The 20,675-nt window shown below is 38.3% G+C and overlaps 3 protein-coding genes across 3 annotated transcripts in view; 1 reads left to right on the top strand and 2 right to left on the bottom strand.

Annotated features, from left to right (window-relative positions):
* LOC109043898 (uncharacterized) overlaps positions 1 to 20,675 on the top strand; it is a 58,539-nt gene that overhangs the window by 19,722 nt on the left and 18,142 nt on the right. Inside the window, exons 3-10 of the mRNA XM_019061253.2 lie at positions 484 to 666; positions 1,434 to 1,761; positions 3,374 to 3,488; positions 4,192 to 4,288; positions 9,648 to 9,714; positions 10,444 to 10,576; positions 11,128 to 11,299; positions 11,623 to 11,684. Of these exons, the coding sequence (XP_018916798.2) occupies positions 484 to 666; positions 1,434 to 1,761; positions 3,374 to 3,488; positions 4,192 to 4,288; positions 9,648 to 9,714; positions 10,444 to 10,576; positions 11,128 to 11,299; positions 11,623 to 11,684 (1,157 nt within the window). The remainder of the gene's footprint in view (positions 1 to 483; positions 667 to 1,433; positions 1,762 to 3,373; positions 3,489 to 4,191; positions 4,289 to 9,647; positions 9,715 to 10,443; positions 10,577 to 11,127; positions 11,300 to 11,622; positions 11,685 to 20,675) is intronic.
* mIF3 (mitochondrial translation initiation factor 3) lies at positions 6,001 to 7,489 on the bottom strand. Its single transcript, XM_019061254.2, has one exon. It carries the CDS (start codon positions 7,281 to 7,283, stop codon positions 6,471 to 6,473), a length of 813 nt encoding a protein of 270 aa, XP_018916799.2. The 5' UTR covers positions 7,284 to 7,489; the 3' UTR covers positions 6,001 to 6,470.
* On the bottom strand, positions 13,703 to 14,608 carry Alg14 (ALG14, UDP-N-acetylglucosaminyltransferase subunit). The gene has a single exon (XM_019061256.2). The coding sequence runs from the start codon at positions 14,402 to 14,404 to the stop codon at positions 13,727 to 13,729; it is 678 nt and encodes a 225-aa protein (XP_018916801.2). The 5' UTR covers positions 14,405 to 14,608; the 3' UTR covers positions 13,703 to 13,726.

Genomic DNA, 20,675 nt, shown 5'->3' with positions numbered 1-20,675 from the left:
TACATGAATTCTTTAGTCTCGTGAAAACAGAAGTGCAATCTCAAAATTCGAAAAAAATGACAAGTAGCTGAATTTATGGAACGAATTGATGCAATATATCGCACATCGCTCTGATGCAAAAAATGGCAACCATCAAATCACCTTACTTAAGCATGACAGTCTGTTGGTTTTTAGCCAGTCTGAGACAGTCGTAAATTTTCATTCCAGTGAGGGGTTTTGGAGGGTAACCAAATTTCCAGCCTGCCACAAGGAAATAGTTAGTATCATTAAAATTTGAATGATGATCCAAGAACCGCTTATTTATGCAGCCAATCAATTTTTCTGCTCTCTCAGTTCAGAATGTAATACCAATGCCAAGTGAGAGTTGAAAGACGGTCAAAGGTAACTCTTCAACAATTTCATAGCCACAGAATTTTTGTTAAGCATTTTATTTTTGTTATTCAACCTTCTAAAATCACCTTATAAATTCTGCTTTCTTTCCAGAGTCTGGTACCTGAGCTTCCTTATTTGGTTCCGGCTACTTGTCAGCATATAGGGGGTGTCTCGAACATCAGTGTAAAACTTGAAGCAGTTGAAACAATTAAAATGCTTTTGCGCAAGCTGAGACCATCTTCAATAGTGAATGTTCTATTCACGGAACCGTGCTATTTCTCCAAAAGCTCTAAGGTAACGTATAATCATGTCACTTGGTAGGAATTTTGAATGTCAAAAAAGAGGCTAGAGGTTACTGCTTCTGTGTAAGTAGATCTCTTTCAATATTCACTGTAGGTACTTAGCTGTGAAGTATGGGAATCACCAATTAGTAATTTTAAAAGTAAATTTTGAAGATTTAGGTAGGTACCTTAAGTTAAGTAAAATGTGAGGTGAATTTTACCCTGAAAATTTTCCAAAAAGATGGGGCGTTGTCTTTATAAATGGGTCAGTGGCAAGGAATTTTTGCAGAGTCTCAGTATAGTTTTCCTACAAAAAATTTTGTGGAAAAAAAACCAAATAATTCAACAAAAAGTTCAAAAAATCATTTTTAGGAGGAGAAAAAACTAATTAAAATCTGCCAATCAAAAGCCGACAGTTGAGTTAACATAGCAAGTTGATGCCAGAATATGAGTTCAGCCAATCAGTAAACCCTGTTTTCCTGTCATCAGTGCGAGCATAAAATATCACTTCAAACAGCTTCTGTTTTTGGCATTTTCATAACGAGGTTTCTTTACCTTCTAGAGTTTAAAAAAAAATTTGTGAAAATTCTTAGGAGTTTAGTTCCCTCTCTGCTTTTAAAAAACGAATTAAAAAATGGGTGCCACCCACCCATTTTTCGGAGTTCAGTCGTGAGGCACTTTGCTGTAGTTATGCTGAAATCATAGGCTAAGATTTTCGCTGAATTTTGTGCATTGTATCTTTCAAAACTATGAAGTCTGTATTCAGAATTTTTTTTTCAGATGCGAGAGAACTCATTACTTTGTCTGTTGTACGCCTTGATGATATTTCCCAGCACTGAATTCAATATTCCTGAGTTAACAAATGTTCTTATTCAATGTGGAAGCCACGAACCAAAAAGGAAAGTCAGGCAAGCTTTGTTGGACACTTTCGCTGTTCTTGGCCAATTCTCTCCTCCGTTCTACGTAAGTCCAATTTTGGACACTGATGATAGTGATCTAAGATTCTTCAAGAAAGCAATCCAAGCTCGTCTTGCAAGGAGGCAGCTACCAACGGTGTCACCGGAGGGACTCATTCTATACGCATTACAAATAACCCCCACTTCCAAAGGTTAGTTTTTATCATCATAGCAGACGAATTAAAATTGAAATACCCCCTTCAGGATCCTACATCATTAAACAGTGCCCATGTATGTCAGCGTATATTCAGAATTAGGACCTAGGTTTCGGAAAATCTTATGCAATTCATCTAACAATCGCCCAAATACATGCAACTTAGAGAGTTTCTTTTATTCTCTCCTATACTGTAAGATGCCCATTGAAGCTGAAACTAAACCACGCACCTCAATAGCAGTGGTTAAAAATCTCTGATCCTATTTTATCATTTTGGAGAAGAACAAATCACATTCCTTGAAGTTTTTTTTTCAGAATTTACTATGCCCAAAGAAGGAAAATCATGAAAGTTTTTAAGGAGTGACATCCGCTATTTAAAAAAGAAAGTATCTGACTGGAAGTCTGCAACATTGCATAAACCGAGATACATGGTTTGGACATTACACCACTGCATATACAAATCCATCTGTTCAAATAGAACTGATCAAAATTGGACCGCGTTTAGCAGAAAAGAACCAAGCCACATCATCTATTGTCAAATTCAATCAGCTAATTTTATTTTTTATATGAAAACGGTTATTTAGAGTTTCTTGCAAATGTAAGTGCATTCTCTGAAGAGTACAAAGCAAATTCCTTAAAAATTTCAAATAAATCTGCACAAATGTTCTCTTGAAAGAAATTATATTGCTCAGTTAAATCTGTCAATAGGTGATGTGATTTGGTTTCTCTCTGCTAAACACGGTTCGATAATAAATCATGTAGTTGAATCAAAAGTCATGCAAAATGAAGTAAGTGTGATTTACCAAGTTGTTGGAAGTTGTTGGTTTTGAGTCGCTTTTTCACCTATTTGGTTACACTTTCCTAACTTATCTGAGAAACAATAGTACTTTTTATAACTGTTCTGTTGGTTTTAACCAAGGGCCTGATTTTTGAAATTTTGTTGTTATGACAAGACAAGACAAAGCCCAATTTTACCATTCAGTATATTGTATTTTAATCTCTTGTCAAGCAGGCATAAAATTCTAATGATTGGCCTACGGGTCTCTCTAGGTACATACTTCTGTCACCCTTGCTGCCTATTTTGACAGATGCTTCATGCTAAGATTAACTGATTTTCACAGGGAATTTTTTATTTCCAAGCCAAAATTTTTAAGAATCGTCCTATGTATCAAACGTTCTTGGAAACTTCAGTTTGTCAACAATCTGAATGTCGATGGGCAAAATGCAAAATAATGTATCTCTGTTGCGGTGTTTCAAAATCGTCCCACCAATTTTATTTTTTTGAAGAGAAACAATTCACTTTTATAACTTGAAAATCATATTGAATATCTACTCAAAGAGGAGAAAAATCAAGGAAGTTTTCAAGAAATTATGTCTTGTTTTTTTGCATAGAAAAAATAAGACATGACAGGAAGTGTGCCACTTTAGAAATGGAGGTACGTGGTTTTGGTTTGTTGGCGATTGATAAGTGTTTCTCACAAAAACTCCCACTTGTTGCAGAAATGTTTTTTTTTTTAAAAAAAAATTCCACTTTATCAATATTTTACCTTTGGTCTACATCGTAATCATATGTTACAGTCATAAGTATTTCACCTCTGTCCACATTACAGGTTTGGACGTTGAATGGGTGCAGGCTGGTAGTGGATCAGTTTCTGTAGGGTCAGCCGACTCTCAATTTTCAACAGCTCCATTTCTCACCTCAGATCAGCAACACTCTTTCTTTAGGTATGCCCTGTTAGTTTGTCACTCACGGGAAAAGTGACCACCAATCCAATGATTTTCATAAATGAATGCAAAAAGTAATTTTGATATATTTTAGTCACACAAAGCCAAAGAATTCCAAGATTTTTAATCCAACTCTCAAAATTGAAAAGCAAAACGCATTTGACCCATGCAATTTCAATATTTTAAGCATTCTATAACAATTTTTTCACTCTTAAGTAAAGTTTTCTTTTTATTAAACTACTATTTATTTCGATTTACTCTTTTAAACTTCAGTTTTGAACACCAACCAGGGCATGTCCTTTTCAGAGAATTTTCTATTTTTCCCCCCCTCGCTCGCATATTATACAAGCTCGGAGTGACGAGCATCTTTAAACGTATGGTCATTGAAGCTTATTTCTCATTTTTTGGAGGCATAGACTCCTTGTAATACTTTTTTCTTTTTTTGAATAAGAATTACTCAATATCATTTCATGATTACTCTTCTTTGCTCAAAAATGATCTGAATGTGTCAAGCAATAGCGCTTGTTTGTTCTCCTTTGATGAAATAATATTGGAGTGGAGATATTAAAATATGGTAAACGAGATACCCTTTCCCGCAGTTTCACTGTGGATACATGCAAATGAAATTTTCATAATTAAAAAAAGTTACACCTGTTCCAAACATCACTATATCCACTGCCTAACAAATTTTTCTGTTTCATAGCGGTGTTTGGAATGATTCAACTAATGATATTATGGTCACAGGAGTGCCACCTGTCAGCTTCCATACGCGAGATGTCCCTTCGTATGCATTTTATACTGTAAGTATTTTCAAGGATTTCTAAAATTAATGTGATTGCACCTTTGATCACTTATTAGTCAAATGTTAACCTCTGTTTTGTAGAGGCCCTTGTCAGAGGAGAACGTTCTCCTTTTGATATTTTGCTTTTAATATTTGCGACCTCCCTCAAGCTTCAGTTAGGAGGGGTCATTTTTTTCCACTTTCTGCAGGTGATTTTTGATATTGATAGACAAAACTAATAGCAAAGAGAAAATGGAGCAATCCTATTTATGGAAGCAAGTGGTTGCAATGAACTAAGGAGGTGAGTAGTAGACTAACGAGGGGCAACCGATGAGAGACCCTGAAACTAGTCCATCATTTTCCCCCTTAGTCTATAAGAACCCCCCATTTCAACCAATAGGATCTGTTTAATTTCCCTCTATCCTTCTTGTCTGTAGCTTTATCTGTCAATTTCAGTAACCATCCCTGCATTTTTCTGACTATTAGGGTCCATTTAATTCAACTGCCGTGAAATGATTCCAATCAATACCACTACATACACCAGAATTGACTATCCAAGTGACTATCCATTCAAGATAAAATTTGAAGGATTGATTTCTTTTTGGTGATATTAGGCAAGTGAGGAAGATGGCATTATTTCATGATAAGCTCTTCTCTCCTCTCTCTGTGAGCTTCATTTAAGCTTTTTTCATTTTTTTCCATGATATTGAGAGCTGTGCAGAAGTGTCCAATTGATGTGTTGTATTGATGACTTTTCACTGAAATCATATGGTGATTTTCATTCACACCCTAAAAATTTTCGTTAAAATGTGATAGATAGACGTATTTGGTCAGATTTTTCAAGGAAAAGTCAAACTTGAACCTAGACTTGCAATTTCATAATCAAGAGATACCCATGTTGCCGCTCAATACATCCAGACTCCCTTTGGTAGTCTCTGCCATCCAAAGGGTGGAAAGGTATCAAAAATTTGTATGATTGGTGGTTTCTAATTTCTGGATGGCGATAGCCCTTTCCGCCCAACTCAAACGGTTCAACTTCTCTTTCAACTTTTCCTTTAACTTTATTGGGTGAATTTTTTTATTGTGCAGTTCAAATAGGAAAAATTTTTGTTTAATACCTAGAGTCAGGAGTAAAAGTTGGATACAGAAGCTTTGAAAGGAATCTTTAGAAGGAATACAATAAGACGTTTCCTCCTTACTTCATTTAAAAGTATTTCATGTATCAAATATCATGTTTTGTTCAAGTTATACTTTGGACACTAGATTTCTTCAAACTCCTTTCAATTGAATACATCAGGGCTTGTCCTGTCGGAAAAGAAAAGTGGACAAAATAAAACTGAAAGAAAGCTATTTTTTTAGAATTTGTGATCTTTCTACGTTGGAATGTTCGACTACTGATAAATATCTAATACCTAGTTAACAATTGTGAAAATTGTTTATGAAAGTGACCTAGATGGTGGTGGCCAGCCATGGTTCACTAGTGTGACAATGTGTGCCTTTTAGTTCCAATTTGACTCATTAATTCACCAAGCAGTAATTATTCTATTAGGTATCTTCTTGATGATTGAAAGTAGTTCTCTGTAATGTAGGTGTAAATTTACAGTAGTCAATATATATTTTCTCTCTTGTTTCAGTTAATTTTAACATCAATCATCTTAGGTTTATGAATCATTAAAATATTTCCTATTAGTTTCCATATCCTCAGAAACCGGACTTTAATAATAAAATTGATTGTTTCAATCTCAAAAAATATTTATTATAACAACTAAGAATTACAAGAAGTAAGGATGAATTTACATTACATTTTATTACAGTACGAGCCAGAACAAACCAGTGCTCTTTTTTTTAAGAGGACAGAGAAAATGAGTCCGTTTAAAATTAGGTACATAACATAAATATCAACAGATCATTCGTAAGTCAAATAAGGAGCCACTGAGGCATTCATCAAATATCTACCTTAAAAAGGTCCTGAAAATCCTATATAATTTATTAATAGAGATCTCAAGAGTTCATAATGCTTAGAAAAAATCTCTGAAAATCTGTTTTGCAGCAACTTTAGGAAGGAATTTCCAAATTAACATTCCTGAAACAACATATCACTGTCAATTATAGCATCAAAGTTTTACTAACCTAAGTGAACAAAAAAATTTAAGGAACAAAATAAATTTAACAAATTAAGGCAACTTTAAACGAACATCTTTTTAAGATGGTGCTATAGTCTCTTTGTCCTCTGAAAGTTCATTAGTTGCCGGTTGCTTTTTTCTTCTCTTTTCTTTCGGTTTTTCTTTTTCCTCTGCTGGAGGTAGTAAAACAAATTTAATGCTGTCCTCTTTCACAACTTTCTGTCGCAGTCTCCCTAATTTCTCAAACTCTCGTTCAAATGCCTTGTATATTTCCTCAGCCTTAGCTGAATCTCCATGCACAATATCTATAGTCACTCGAGTCTCATACTTCTTCTCTAACCATTGATGTATCTTCTTTATTCTAGCCTTTAAGTCATTTTCCTCTATTTTTGAAGCTACTGCAACTAACTTAGTTTTTCTTTCTGAAGTTTTCTTAGATTTCTCTTCATCACTTCCTAACTCTGCTAACTCTGCTTTCACCAAGTCTGTCTTGGACACTAACTTGTATTCCTTTCGGCCTGATTTCGTGTCATCACGTACATAAACTAACTTTAGGCCTCTTCGTTCTGCTAAACTTGATGCTTCAGTCATAGTCAACACACTGATATTCCCATTAGTATCTAGTACAGTTATCTTCGGAATGAAGTCCCGCTTCTTCTTCTCACTTTGCTTATGTTTCTTCGCATCCTCAGCTGTGTCCTTTATTCTTGATACTATTGGTTTGTCTGAATAATGGAGGGAAGAAGTAGTCACGAAGCGCGCGCCTTCACTTCTGCTTTTATTTGCGAATGAAACACCAAAACCTTTGCAAATGTCTACAGCTAACAAATCTTGGTATGCACCAGGTGTAGGAGTCTTCCTGATAAGTGAGAGAGCTCTCATTGCAAACATCTTTATGTCGAAAAATTCACATAGGTCACACACAATTTTTAACTGTGCAAGGCTTCTTTTTCAAAACCGCTACTTCGCACGAAAATCTTTGACTAAAAATGTCATGAATTTGGGGCATGTACCATGCGTGATTCAAGCGTTTTGACGGTTCACTACTCAGCTCCTCGTTACTGCCAACTGCATTGTGGTGATAAGATAACTGAGAAAATGATAGGTTAGTTTCACAGATACTAAAATCAATAGAGGTCGCGTCAGCGCCGGCGGGTGTGGCCATCTTTCCCATCACTGCCTTACTCCAATGGCGCGATTTTTAAACTCGAGCCGTGGTGCTCTCGCGGCCTCTTAACTTTCGTGCAGTGACAGTTATGCAGGCGTGTTTTAGTATCGGTTTACGAGCCTTAACCGTTACTTACACCAGTTTAGTGTAAAAAATCTATACAATATATAATCATTAAGATTATGGGAAAAATAGAGTCCTAAAGTTTTATTTAATCGAGTTTTTTATGGAGGTAGGGGGACTCCATATAGAAACTTTTGGTTAAAATTCCCTCCAAAAAATGGAGCATGAGGAGGGCCATAATTTGAAATATGCAAATTTCATTTTTCAGCATAGACTCCCGCTTACAACAGTGTAGTCAAATTGATAAAGCTGCACCTTGTGAATGGTTCATGAATCAAAGTCATTTATATTATAATTTTTTCTTCAATGGAACCTATTCTTCTATAATATAGGAAATTACCTTGGACGCATGAATCAGTACAGTGTCAGGCAGGCACTCACCTGGTACATCTGTACTCACCCTGCGTAGGTTTGGATGTTTTTAGCTCAATCATTGATAGATTTCATTAGCTGAAACTGTGAAACTAGTTTCAGTACAAAAGTTATTTATTACTTATAATTCTTCAGTGTCTACACATTTCTGAGCATATTAATGTGGGAAGCTCGGAAAATATATTTTTTGGTTTGCATCACATTACTGACTTCTGATCATACCTTACTTTTTTATTTGAAACAAATCAATGTAATCCTAGGGTGTTCCGTTTTTAGACAACCATCTCAAAACCTTGCTCCCCGGGTTTTTTCCCATTCCTTTTGGTCCCCAAAAGACAAATATGAAGTTTCAGCACCATAGCTGAAGTCTACACTTTCCCCCAAAGCGATGAAAATTTTGGGAGCAATTACATTGGTTTAAATGGGGAGAAAATAGGCCGATTCGCGGAATTACGTTTTTCGGTCGTAAAATGCGCCGAAATGATTTCAAACCTGACCATCTCTTGAAAAGTCGTCCAGGGGCCTATTTTGAATGAGGAAATTCCACTTTTGACCCAGAGATGGGGGGAGGGGGGGGGGTCACGGCGCAGTTAGTTTAGAGGCGCTGCGCGCAGCAAAATGATATCATTTGACAGTTTTTGATCAACCTCAAAACAGGCTCTCCGAAGCTGAGGAGGCTAGTATATCTCATAAATTGTAATAAAATAATGTACCAGAGTTGTTTTCATCCCTTCAGAACTATTTTCGACCATTTACACAGTTGCCGAAATTTACTCGAAACTGGAAGGAAATTAGTGTATATCATGTTCTGCACTTGAGTGATTTTGGCAACAGTGTAAATGGTCGAAAATAGTTCTGAAGGGATGAAAACAACTCTGGTACATTATTTTATTACAATTTATGAGATATACTAGCCTCCTCAGCTTCGGAGAGCCTGTTTTGAGGTTGATCAAAAACTGTCAAATGCTATCATTTTGCTGCGCGCAGCGCCTCTAAACTAACTGCGCCGTGACCCCCCCTCCCCCCCATCTCTGGGTCAAAAGTGGAATTTCCTCATTCAAAATAGGCCCCTGGACGACTTTTCAAGAGATGGTCAGGTTTGAAATCATTTCGGCGCATTTTACGACCGAAAAACGTAATTCCGCGAATCGGCCTATTTTCTCCCCATTTAAACCAATGTAATTGCTCCCAAAATTTTCATCGCTTTGGGGGAAAGTGTAGACTTCAGCTATGGTGCTGAAACTTCATATTTGTCTTTTGGGGACCAAAAGGAATGGGAAAAAACCCGGGGAGCAAGGTTTTGAGATGGTTGTCTAAAAACGGAACACCCTAATGTAATCCTTTCAAAATTCCTGCTGTTTCTTCTCTACGTTTGAGGGAAATTCTGTAAAAATTCTGAGCATTCACGTTGGCTGGATTCCCCAAGGAAAAATAAAATTCCAGTGGAAATTTTGAGGCACGAAAAGTACCTAATACATGTAATTTTCGAGTTTGCCATCGATATTCAATGCAGGATTTTCAAAATTTCATACAGTAACTATCAGAAACTTTTGATTGTACTTTTTCTTGACAATATTTTTCAAATGTTTCAGCATACTTCTAAGCCAGCTCAAGGCACCAATCACACCACTGATCAGCGGTTTTTCTACCCAGCTTATGGTAACATACCTCATTCATTTTAAAAATCATCATTTTAGTAATTTTTTTTATTCTTGAACTAGGTTTTAGTGCTGTTGCTATTATAGGTGAATTGTTCTTGCTTACTCCAAGAGGTATGCAAAAATAAATGTTATAGATGAGAGCCCTTTTCGGGGTGTAATTTCTTTAAGTAAATGTGACTAGGCACGAGAAATCGGGACTCGAAGCGAAAAAGACAAAGTTTGAAATATGTGCACAGGTCCATACTAGTACACTCAATTCCTTGGCAAGTAAGTACTTGGCAAAATCAGAATGGCAAAACCAACATTTAGGCTCATGCTCACAAATTGATATTACCATAGCTGAGAAGGAAACAACTTTAAACAGTGATTTGGACGGAGTCCAACAGGAATATACCTATTCGCATCAAGTTCAAAGCAAGATAAAGAGGTTAGAAATTTTATTCCTCCATCAGACACAATTATTTGGGTTTTTTTTTTTTCAAAATGCAGCTCGGTCAAACTCAGTCCATATGGAGTGAATGCAAATGGGATAAAATTTGAAACTCTATGCTTTCCTCGCAAGGCTCTACTTGGATTATTCCTTTGACATCATCCTGTTCATTACAGTTTAAGTCTGTGTGAGTTTGGAGATAATTTTTTCGTTTTTCATATGGTAAAAGATGTCTTTACTTACATGCTATTGTAAAGTTTTGTAAAAAAATGTATGAAGTTTTTCATCTTGTTCCAGAGTTCCCTACAATTAAAGGAGCTAACAGTGACCCTAGAAAAACGAAGGGTGCCTTTGAAAAAAGCAATGGAATAGCCAGTCGAGGAATAAAAACTTGGCCGCCCATGCAGAATAACTCAAAATTTTCATCAAGGTATATTCTAGTTTATTTTAGATTTAATTGTCACAAAAGATGGGGTGATTATAATTGGCTCTTTTCCATTAAAAATTATGTAGTTAAACGTGAAATTCATAAGTATTTCAATGAATAGAGTACATGGAGGGGAGGGCCACATATTTTGTGGAATGTCGTTTCTCTGCGACTGAATCAATTTTTTTGTAGCGGAAAAGTAGTTCAGGCCATGATGTTGGATCGGTCTAATTTGAAAAAACGAAATAGAAGCAGCGATCTTGAAACATTGCAGTTGATGTAATCGTTTTTACACTTTCACTATCTACATTTAATTTTTAATTTCCATCTCCTCACACTATTTTTTTTCCTGTCAAGACAAAAAATACAAAAGGAAATTCTGAAACTCTGAAACTGAGAAGTGCTCTTGTCGCACCCAAGTCTTCAATTAAGAAATCTACTTTGTGAAGTGCAAATGGCTAACATTTTTTCTATTTCATGTTGTACTATAGAACTTTTGGAACACCTTCCATGTTCTCTTTTTTATTTATTTCATTGTCCTTTTTTATGCCCAGTCCGCTCCATTCAGCTGATCCTGTCTCACAAGAGGAACAAATAACTCTGCTCAACTTTCACAAGAATTTTTATTCAAATCCAAACAATTCAAATTTGCCTGTCATTGTCTCATCAAGTCTCCCTGATTGGAAAATACCAACATGGGCCGAAAATACGTCGTATTATTCAAAAGTAAGTAAGTCATAGACAGTCTGTCTCATAACTTCTCAAAACAGTGAATGATGCTCAAGAAATTTTCCTAAACTAAACAAACAAACAAACAAACAAACAAAAAATCTGAACAAAAGCAGTATTAAGGAGTATTCTCAGCTTTCTGAAGAGCTGCAGTGTTTTTTATCAGTGTATTTTGCAGAAAAAAAAAAATATAGGAACGAAATGTTTTCCTTCTTTGAATTCCCTATTTTAAATTGTATGCAACTCTTTTTTCTTTCAAATAGCTTTTTGTGGACTATTTTTCATTTTATTTACATGCTAAAATGTTTTATCAATTTCAGGCAACAAATGTGTCGAAGTGGGGGCAAAGAGATGAGTTTTTTCAATACCAGCATTACCCAAGGTGAGTCCTCATTGTATCTGTTCTCTTTATCAACTCAAAAAGAATTCATGTTTCAAGGAGGTTTTCCCACCAAAATAATTGATTTCTCAACTTTGAAGACAGCATGCATCCACTTTGAAGGTGTTTGTGTGTTGCTTTTGTCATGAACCTTAGATTATGAATCGGAATGAAGCCTTCATAGGGGGTGGCTCTGGAACTCAAACCTCTGACTGGACTGTAAATACAAGCTTATAGTTAGCACAAATTCGCTCAAAATTTAGAAAGTAAAAAGGTTTTTGTTTCTTTTCCTTTATGGGTCCTCTCTAACCTTAGACGATTTTTATGGTGATTGATGACAGTATAAGAACTGGAATCAGGCTGATTGTAAGTGAATCTCGTGTAGCCTAATTCCTAGGATATTTCATTTTTAACAAAAACTTAACAACTAACTGTGTAGAAAGGTTCTGTGAATTTTTCCCTGATGTTTGAGGCTATGTACTCATCAAATTTTAAGGCAGAATGTTGCTCAGTTTTTTTCTTCAAAAATAAAACAGGAAAATAAATTAGTCAACTGCCAATGTAGGTACTTAGGCTGATTTTTGTTTGTTCTGCCTAAGTGAGCTGAGCCACTGTTGTTTTACTCATCTCACTCGGCAGATTAGATATGGAGCAAAAAAATTCATCAGGGCACAAGCGCTTATATTTCAGGTAGATAGGCACAATAGTAGTAATGATCTACTTTCTGATTTTCTGAAAATGTTGATTACTCTGTTTCCAGTTTCATTTGCCAGTTTTTATTATTTTTTTAAAACTATACCTAAGATTCGTCTGAATTATATATTTAAATATAACTTATAGCAAACCTTATTTCGGAGTCATGATCTACTAGAAGTCTGTGGTTCAAAAAATGTAGTCTTGAGGATGAAGACTTATGTTTGTGATTATCTGTGTTTTCTGATTAGCATGATTGAGTGAAAATGTGCAGCTTTCATTTTTGCACTTACAAACACATTATTTTACGGAATTATTTGCAACACACTCTTTGAGCCTCCGAAAAGGAGTTTCTGTAATGAATTCAATTGTGCTCTCGCGCATCACTAGGATTTGCAATTTCAGTGCTTTGCTGCGCATAAAATGTTGCTAGAAACTTGATGGTGTCACGAGTTCTCTCAGAAATCAAATCTTAGATTTAAAAAAAGCTCTCGAAGTTAAGGCTGTATTTGAAGGAATTGCCTATGTTGTAGTGAGGGTGCACCTCAGTACGTTAACTGTCCATGCACAGACAATTAGCAAGTACATTAGTAGGGTTGCCACTTTGTCCGGGAACTCCAAAGACGCAGCAACCAAGCCAACGTATTTGCCCCCCATCTGTACATGGAAAGTTTGCCAGGATGAAGAAATAGACTCTCACCATAACCATAGGCAATCCCTCCATTACAGTCTCAACTTGGAGAGTTTTTTTTTTGAGCCTGGCAGTTTGTCTCGACGAAAACCAGAGGAATTGTCCTTTTTCTAGCTAATTTTTACAAGAGAGATAGTTTTTAAACTGCAAACCCATGCACTGGCATGCATGAGTGCTATTACCAATTTTTCTGCCCAACTCGATAAATATGTCTCTCCAGAATACAAATTTTCTTGGAACAATGGTTTTTCCCCCGTGGACGGTCACAGCCATGGAAAAAACTTTTAAGGCTATCAAAGTATTCAGTTCAGTAAAGTTAAATCTGAAATAACCTCTCAGTAAAACTTGAGATCTGTTGGTCAAAAAAAGGATGGATGTGTTCCTGTCAGGCGCATTGTAGGTGTTTGACAAACTGGTTGATTGAAAGTTAAAGTTATTTTCAAGGAATATGCAACATTATTTCATCTTTTTATCATCTTAACATACTGGAAAAAAAATTATTAGTGAATGTAATAGATAAAAATCAGTGAGATTTGACAAGTCCACCACTTTGCCTCATTGCAAGTAGTGAATGTTTCAAACCTTCCCTTTTTAAGTAATGATTGAAAAAAAGTGCAGATGAAAAATCAAAACCAAATTCTTGGATCATGACTTTATTTAATCACAATCTACCTATGTATTTGGTTCTTGGATATCTACTCTGAAGTTCCATCCATTCAACTACAATTTCATCTGCAATATACATTAATATTTTACCAGACAAAGACAGAGATTTTACTCGGCAGACACTTTCTACAAAAACTATAACATTATTAGAAAAACAAAAGACTCGCATTAAAAAAGCGATCACACAAACTGGAATGCATGTACCGGGACCGTTACATAATATGAGATCAGGGTTTACAAGTATAACTTTAGGAACAGTCATCAAAATGGAATATAAAGTTGTAAAAATTGATGTAATGTAAGATTGACCAACACTGCGACTTCGTGGTATTTTGACTACTCTGTAGTTTGAACTCCATCCGTCTTCTTCCACCTCCAAGCATGTTTCTAGCTCGATGATCTTGTTTTCGCTCGTTTTGTCACTCGCTGCCATCATGTAAAGTCTCGGGTAAAATTTATTTGAATCAAGATGCCTCACCAATCTCAGCATCTCTGTTGTGTGTCCTCCAGAACCAATAACTATTATTGTTTTCACATTGGGTTTCAGTTTTAAGTCAACTCTTCTCCTGCCCGTTTTTATGAAATATAACATGCATAATGTCCTAATTGCGAAAATCGCTATCACAAGGAAGCAAATTGAAGGAAAAATGGGACGTTGAAACACAGAGATCATTTGATATTTTGAGTTTGAAGAATGCAATCAAATAGAAAAAATAATTTTAGTGAGAGTTGAATTAAATGTAATTTCTTTTCATCACCTCATGATTCTTCTTTTCAAAACTTTTTTTTTTTTCTAAAATAAGCAAACTGTTAGCCTGATTCCGAACTTCACGTATTTCGCGTTCGGTAGTTTCGTAAACATAACCTCAAGCTGTTGTTTACTTTTATCAGCTGATCGGAATGGACAGGAGATGTTCCGCTCCATAGACAAGTAACCTGATAGAAAGTGGGTACTCGCGCCACCTTCTTCTTACGGAGAGTTAGGCAACCAATCACAAGCGCCCAAGCAAAAAGCGCTTCTTTCAAATTTCTTCGGTTTGGGAGGTGACTGGTGACACTCACAAAGAACACCCCACCCGGGGGGGGGGGGGGGGGTGTCTACGGGATTCTTCTAGCTGTAAAGGAACAGATTCTCTTGCTGAAAAGGAACTTCGTGGAACTTTTCAAGCCATGTAGAGGGGTTCGGGGAACTTCCCACGGAAAAATTGGAAAAATAGAGTCGTCAATTCGTCATGTTGGCATTTGTGAGCTATTCTCCCAGAAAAATTGATCCAATTACAATTTCCAAGATGAAAGATATGTCACTTACTTACTTTTCAAAATCCCTCAAATTTCTGTGAAGGGCCAAACAGCTTTCTGCCTCCTCCTCCCCCCCCCCCCCCATTTCCACCCATGTCTCGGTCAACTCTTCCATCTTCAGTCATTTTAAAGAAAGGGAGCAAAATCCATATTTGGGGGAAAATCAAACAGCAACGTACGAATTTTCAATGGATTTTTACTTCGACTTCCATTCGAACAAAGACAACTGTAAATTATCTAATCAATTTAAGATCTAAAACCACTGAGACTTCAAAATGTAATGCTCCGATTGAAATAAACTAATAGATGTCTTAAAAATGAATATAAGTAAAAAACAAATAAATAAAATTTCAGCAAAATGAACGTCTGGAATCGACATCAAAGCCAATAACTCGGCAAAACGTGTGAAAAAACGTTGTTACGACGATGCCACAACATCCTGTCTGATAATAAGCGTTGATACGACGTCGTGACAAGGTTTCTGTACACGTTTTGCCGCGTTTTTGGATTTGATGTGAAGTCCAAATATTCATTCTATTGGAATTCTATTTATTCATTTTTTACTGATATTTTTTACAAGACATCAATTAGTTAAAGCCAGGAAAAGAATTACCAATTTGTTTTGCTCTTACCTCTATTTACATGTAACACTGGAAGATGTCTGAAGCGGCGCTTCCCGATATGTTTGTTGCCTATCTGGCAAATTTAAGGCGAACCTAAAGTGGCCGATGTCTGTCAATAGGTTAACGCCTGGTCTGTTCGCTCAGCAAACTTTATGAAACGAGATTCACTTATGCTTTTCAAATAGATTACACTATAAATATTGGTAATACGCGTATTGGTAATATTGGTATGGTTGTTGTCTGTGTGGAAAAACTGAAGGCTACCTTCAGATGGACGACGAAACCGATGGATTAATATCGTGCGTGGTCTATCGTTCAATCAAAGCATATCGACGGTGTAAGTCGGCAATCACCTAACTCGTTTGCGGTGAAAATCTCTGCCTCTATGTTATTTATTTAAAGGAGATCAAATTGACATCATTACCTACTTGAAGTTTATGCAGAATTTTCTGCGCACAAAGAAGGAAAATCACGGCAGCTTTAAAGAATTGCCGTTGAGTCGTTTTCCGTTTAAAAAATAGGGTATGACAAGAAGTTTGCGACGTCGCAAACCGAGTTATTGGATTTCCGACTCACACCGTCGATATAGAGCGATAAACATGTGAGTTGGATTGCATTTTGCAAAAAGGAACCACTAGCATTGCAATGATACTAAGATTGTGCAACTTCATCCTTTGCAATAAAATTGTGGAAATCGTGAAATACTATGAAATTTATATGGTAATATTTGTCTTAAACTCACAGTTTTTAGCGAGTAAAATAGAAACTATTAACGGATAATCAGGTTTTTCCTCCAAGACAAAAGAAGTTGCACAATCTTAGCAACATTGCAATACTAGTGGTTCCTTTTTGCAAAATGCAATCCAGTCCTTCGAATAGATAACTATTCGCGCTTATAGGAGTGTTCGTTGCCTATGCGTTAACATTGCAGGGGAGATTTAAGTGGACCATTTCTACATATACCAACAGAATCAAACATCGTCCATTGGTTCAGTCAAAGTGTTACGAACAACTTGTCAATCGCGCTGCTCGATGAATTCATTACTTATCGTTGCCCTTCATTCTTTCTTTCTCTTTTTCCCTCATCTTTGTTCTTTCCTCTCATATTTTTAGATCCTCTATTAGTTGTGATAGCAGCAGTGCAGCCGCTTCTCACGCGCCACCCTTAATCCGGGGTCTATCCAACGCAAAGACAAAACTAGTTTTGAACGCCAATTGAAGGAAGTTCTCTTGATTCCCTGTTAGCGGGAGATTTACTGTATAAGTAAATCTCATTGTCAGTTCGAATTTCACTCGTGCCAGCCAAAAAATCATTTTTTTTTTTCGAATTTTGAGATCACGTCTTACTTCTGTTGTCATGAGACTAAAGTATTAATGTGCTAAATTCGACGAAGAAATTCAACGTAATGAAGGCTAGGGCCGGATTAAGGGGGTAGCCACATGGGCCGCGGCCTATGGCGGCAAATTTAGGGGGACAAATGTAGGTATCAAGAAAAAAATCTGATTCAGAAAAAAAATCACAAATGAGGAAAGGCGAAAAAACCTCTCATATCCTGAGAGTTAAAGAATAGTAATTTCTAATTTGTTCGTCTTTCGGTGATACTAGAGACAGCGCCTTTCAGTAGTTTAGTTAAGAGAGAAACCAAACACGCAATTTGGCCTGGAACGGAACGGCGCAGAGAGCAGTGATGGCGAGAACTTGAGATGGAAAGGAGAAGCCCTATCGGCGCACCGGTCAGCATGAAACACATATTAGCGCCTACAAGACTCCATGAATACTTCACGCATTGCGTCAAACGTAGTGCGGTCAGCAGCGGTTGGCGTGAAACTCAGTGCCTACAAGACTGCATGAATACTTCACGCATTGCGTCAAAAACAGTGCGGTCACTTGGTCAGCAGCAGTCAGCGTGAAACGCATAGCATTCGTCCACACAGTGATAGGTCTACGGAACCTAATTTTCGAGCAAAGCATCCGTGAACTTTTGCTAGTGATGACTGGGCTTTCACAGAAAATATGCCAAACGCGAGTAAACACGTCTTATGATATGTACCCCTCCTCCTCCGGCACGTTCACCTGATGGTTTCTATGGATGTTTCAAAACGAATGAGATGGGGCGGCAAAATACAGGCGGCCCATGAGCGACAAGAAGGTAAATCCGGCCCTGATAAAGGCAGGGTAGTTTTAGAGGAAAAATAACGCATTCGACACCGATATCGAAACTGCACTCAAATTCGATGTTTTTCCTCTTAAAAAACCCTGCCTTTATCACGTTGAATTTATTTATCAAATGGTACATGAACTCTATATTCTCATGACAACAGATGTACGATCTCAAAATTCGAAAAAAAATTATGTACCGAAAATTATGGAACTAATCGATGCGATATATCGCACATAGCTTTGACACAGAAAATGACGTCCGTCGAATCACCTCAATGTAGATACGAATTAATTTCTCCATTCCTTCACACTGCGAAGATGACTGATCCAAACGTGGAAATGTCAATAAAGAGGATAGGTGACCAACCCTGAGTATTCTCCACCCACCCTCGTGTTTTTCCTCTCCTTTGTTTTCCCTCGATGTTTTCCCTCCTTGTTTACCTCTCTCTTTTTGTATGTGTGCTTATTTCCTATCGATTAATCGATTAACGCCATCCGCAGGTGCCGCCATCCAGCTCGCTCGTGTTGACTCAAACAACCGCTTGTTTTTGACGTTGAGTCAACACACTGCGCCCATAAATAGCACCGTTCTAAATTAGCTATATCCTCTCGCACTGCTCGGACACCGATTGAATGAAAGTTATCAATGTGGGCCTCTTTTTCTGTGCGCTGCTGTGATTGGTGGCGTCAATCAAACATAGCGTGCTGCGTGGTCGTTCGCATCCTGCCCGCTTCCTTTTTACACTTTTACAAACCCCCCAGCTTTCCACTCCTTTTTCAGTTCATGACCTTTGATATTTGATCGCGACCCTTGTTCAGAGGTATTTTGTCGCGCGAGAATCCTTTCTCTCTGAGTGCGATTCTGTAACTCACGATTCTGTCCTTTAAAACTAAGGTGCGTTTTGCATCAAAGAATTTTCCTGCTTCGCCCACAGAGATACCGCTTTTCTGTAGTCTGTAGAAAAGAGATGTTGCATGTGTGAGGAATTTGCGATTTGACTGTTGATTCTTATGTAAAGGTTCGCAAGAAACACGATGGCGCCACTGGTCTTCTCTGAAATCATCTCCCAAGCTCAAAAAAAGCTCTCAAGTTGAGGCCAAAATGGAGGGGATATCCCACCCTACCCTGAGAGTCCACATCTACATCCAGACAAACTCTCCATGCAAAGATAGGGAGCAAATACATTAGCAGGGTTGCCGTGTTTTCAGTTTTGGAGTCCCCAAATAAAGTGGCAGCCCTGTCAATGTGTTTGCTCCCTATCTTTGCATGGAGAGTTTGTCTTGATGTAGAGGTTGACTCTCAGGATATCGTGGGATATCCCCTCCATTTTGGCGTCAATTTAAGAGCTTTTTTGAGCTTGGGAGTTGATTTCAGAGAAAACCAGTCGGGTTTCTCGGTAACTTTGACACAAGAATCAACAGTCAAATCGCAAATTCCTCACACATGCAACATCTCCATCATGTAACACTGACCAGACACCCCTTCCTAATTTTTCGAAAAGGTTCATTTGGGAAGGGCAGGATTTTCAATTTTTTGCACGTTTTTTCAAGCGCCCCCTCCCCCTCTGGCCGGGATTTGTTACATAACGCCGGGCTCGACCCCGCTCCTCTCCTTAAAACGCACCGTAACGCTGGCTCAAGTCCTCCCCCCCCCCCTAAAAGCGTTACGTAAATCAGGGTATCTACAAGTCCGGAAATAGTACTGATTTTTTAAAGACGGTCCGGAAATACTGAAAAAGTGCGGAAATTCCAGGATGAGGTCCGGAATTTTTGGCATTCTTGTCGCAATTCTAACAAGAAGTTCAACTTTTTTGAAATTTATCAAATTTTGTCAAATGGAGGTACTGAATTTCCCTAGAATGTACTGAAAAAGTACTGTAAAAGTGCTGATTTTTGGCCAGCCTGTTTTAGTAGACATCTTGCAAGTACTTGAACGGCCTCTTACGTCACAGGAGCGACGTCACGCATGAAAGTTGCGTCTTCTTGCGCCCGAAGCACCCGACGAGAGACAGCTCGAGGCAAGAACCCCTAAACATTACTACGCAGCACCAAAAAAAGTCAGGGCTCTAATCAGCGCTTCAATCTCCAATTCAGCGGTGCTTTAATGGAGCGTTCCCGTGGCGGGTAGCTGGCGTCGCTAATGGGGCCGAAAGCTCGGTTCTAAGTGGGCCGCGGGCGCCGCGCCGGCTATGACGTGTGCAGCGGCCACTCTCGCTTTCAGTTTCAGCCCCTGCGAGGTTGTCCGGCCGCCCTCTCCGCAACCGCGTCGCTTTTGTTTTTTTTATCCGGGTCGCCCCTCCGGCGGCAACCCCGCCGCCTAATTGAATTCGTAATGAGCTCGGCGTTTGCGCCCTGGCCAGGACTGCGTTGCCACTACCCTCCAAGAAATCAGAGCGGGATTGGAGGGTGTCGTGGGAGGCTCGGCAGGGGTGGCAAGGGCGGACGTGAATAAGTTAGATGGCGGCGAACCGCGGAGTGTGGTCACCCGCGGTGGGTCAGTCGTCCACTCGCCAGCGTGTCCACTCGCAATGGACGCCGTTCTCGCACCCCGCGACGCCGCGCCGCGACGCCACCCTCCACGCCGACGGGATTTCGGCGACCCTGAAGACGACGGAATTCGACGACGCTCCCCGGTCGATATTTTCCAGGGCATGACTATTTAATGATGGGGCACCCGATGGGCAAACAAATTGGACACTATCGGCGCGTCCATCCGGCCCGGGTTCGGCAATTCGGCCCCTCGATAAAGCTCAGTCGACAGGTGACTTTGCGGAGTGAGAAGCTAGACCTCGTTTGTGTTGAATCTGCGAGAGTCCTGGTTTTCAACTTGTGTTTGCCGCTACTCTTTGAGTTGACTTAAC

The sequence above is a fragment of the Bemisia tabaci genome, chromosome 3 (assembly GCF_918797505.1).
Source record: "Bemisia tabaci chromosome 3, PGI_BMITA_v3".
In the NCBI taxonomy this organism is placed as follows: Eukaryota; Metazoa; Arthropoda; class Insecta; order Hemiptera; family Aleyrodidae; genus Bemisia; species Bemisia tabaci.
The sequence above is the reverse complement of the archived record's forward strand: the minus strand, read 5'-3'. Positions and strand labels throughout refer to the sequence as shown.

What these genes read in the sequence shown, in the direction of transcription:
- Alg14 (XM_019061256.2), bottom strand. Translation starts at nt 14,404, where the DNA reads ATGATCTCTGTGTTTCAACGTCCCATTTTTCCTTCAATTTGCTTCCTT.
- mIF3 (XM_019061254.2), bottom strand. Translation starts at nt 7,283, where the DNA reads ATGTTTGCAATGAGAGCTCTCTCACTTATCAGGAAGACTCCTACACCT.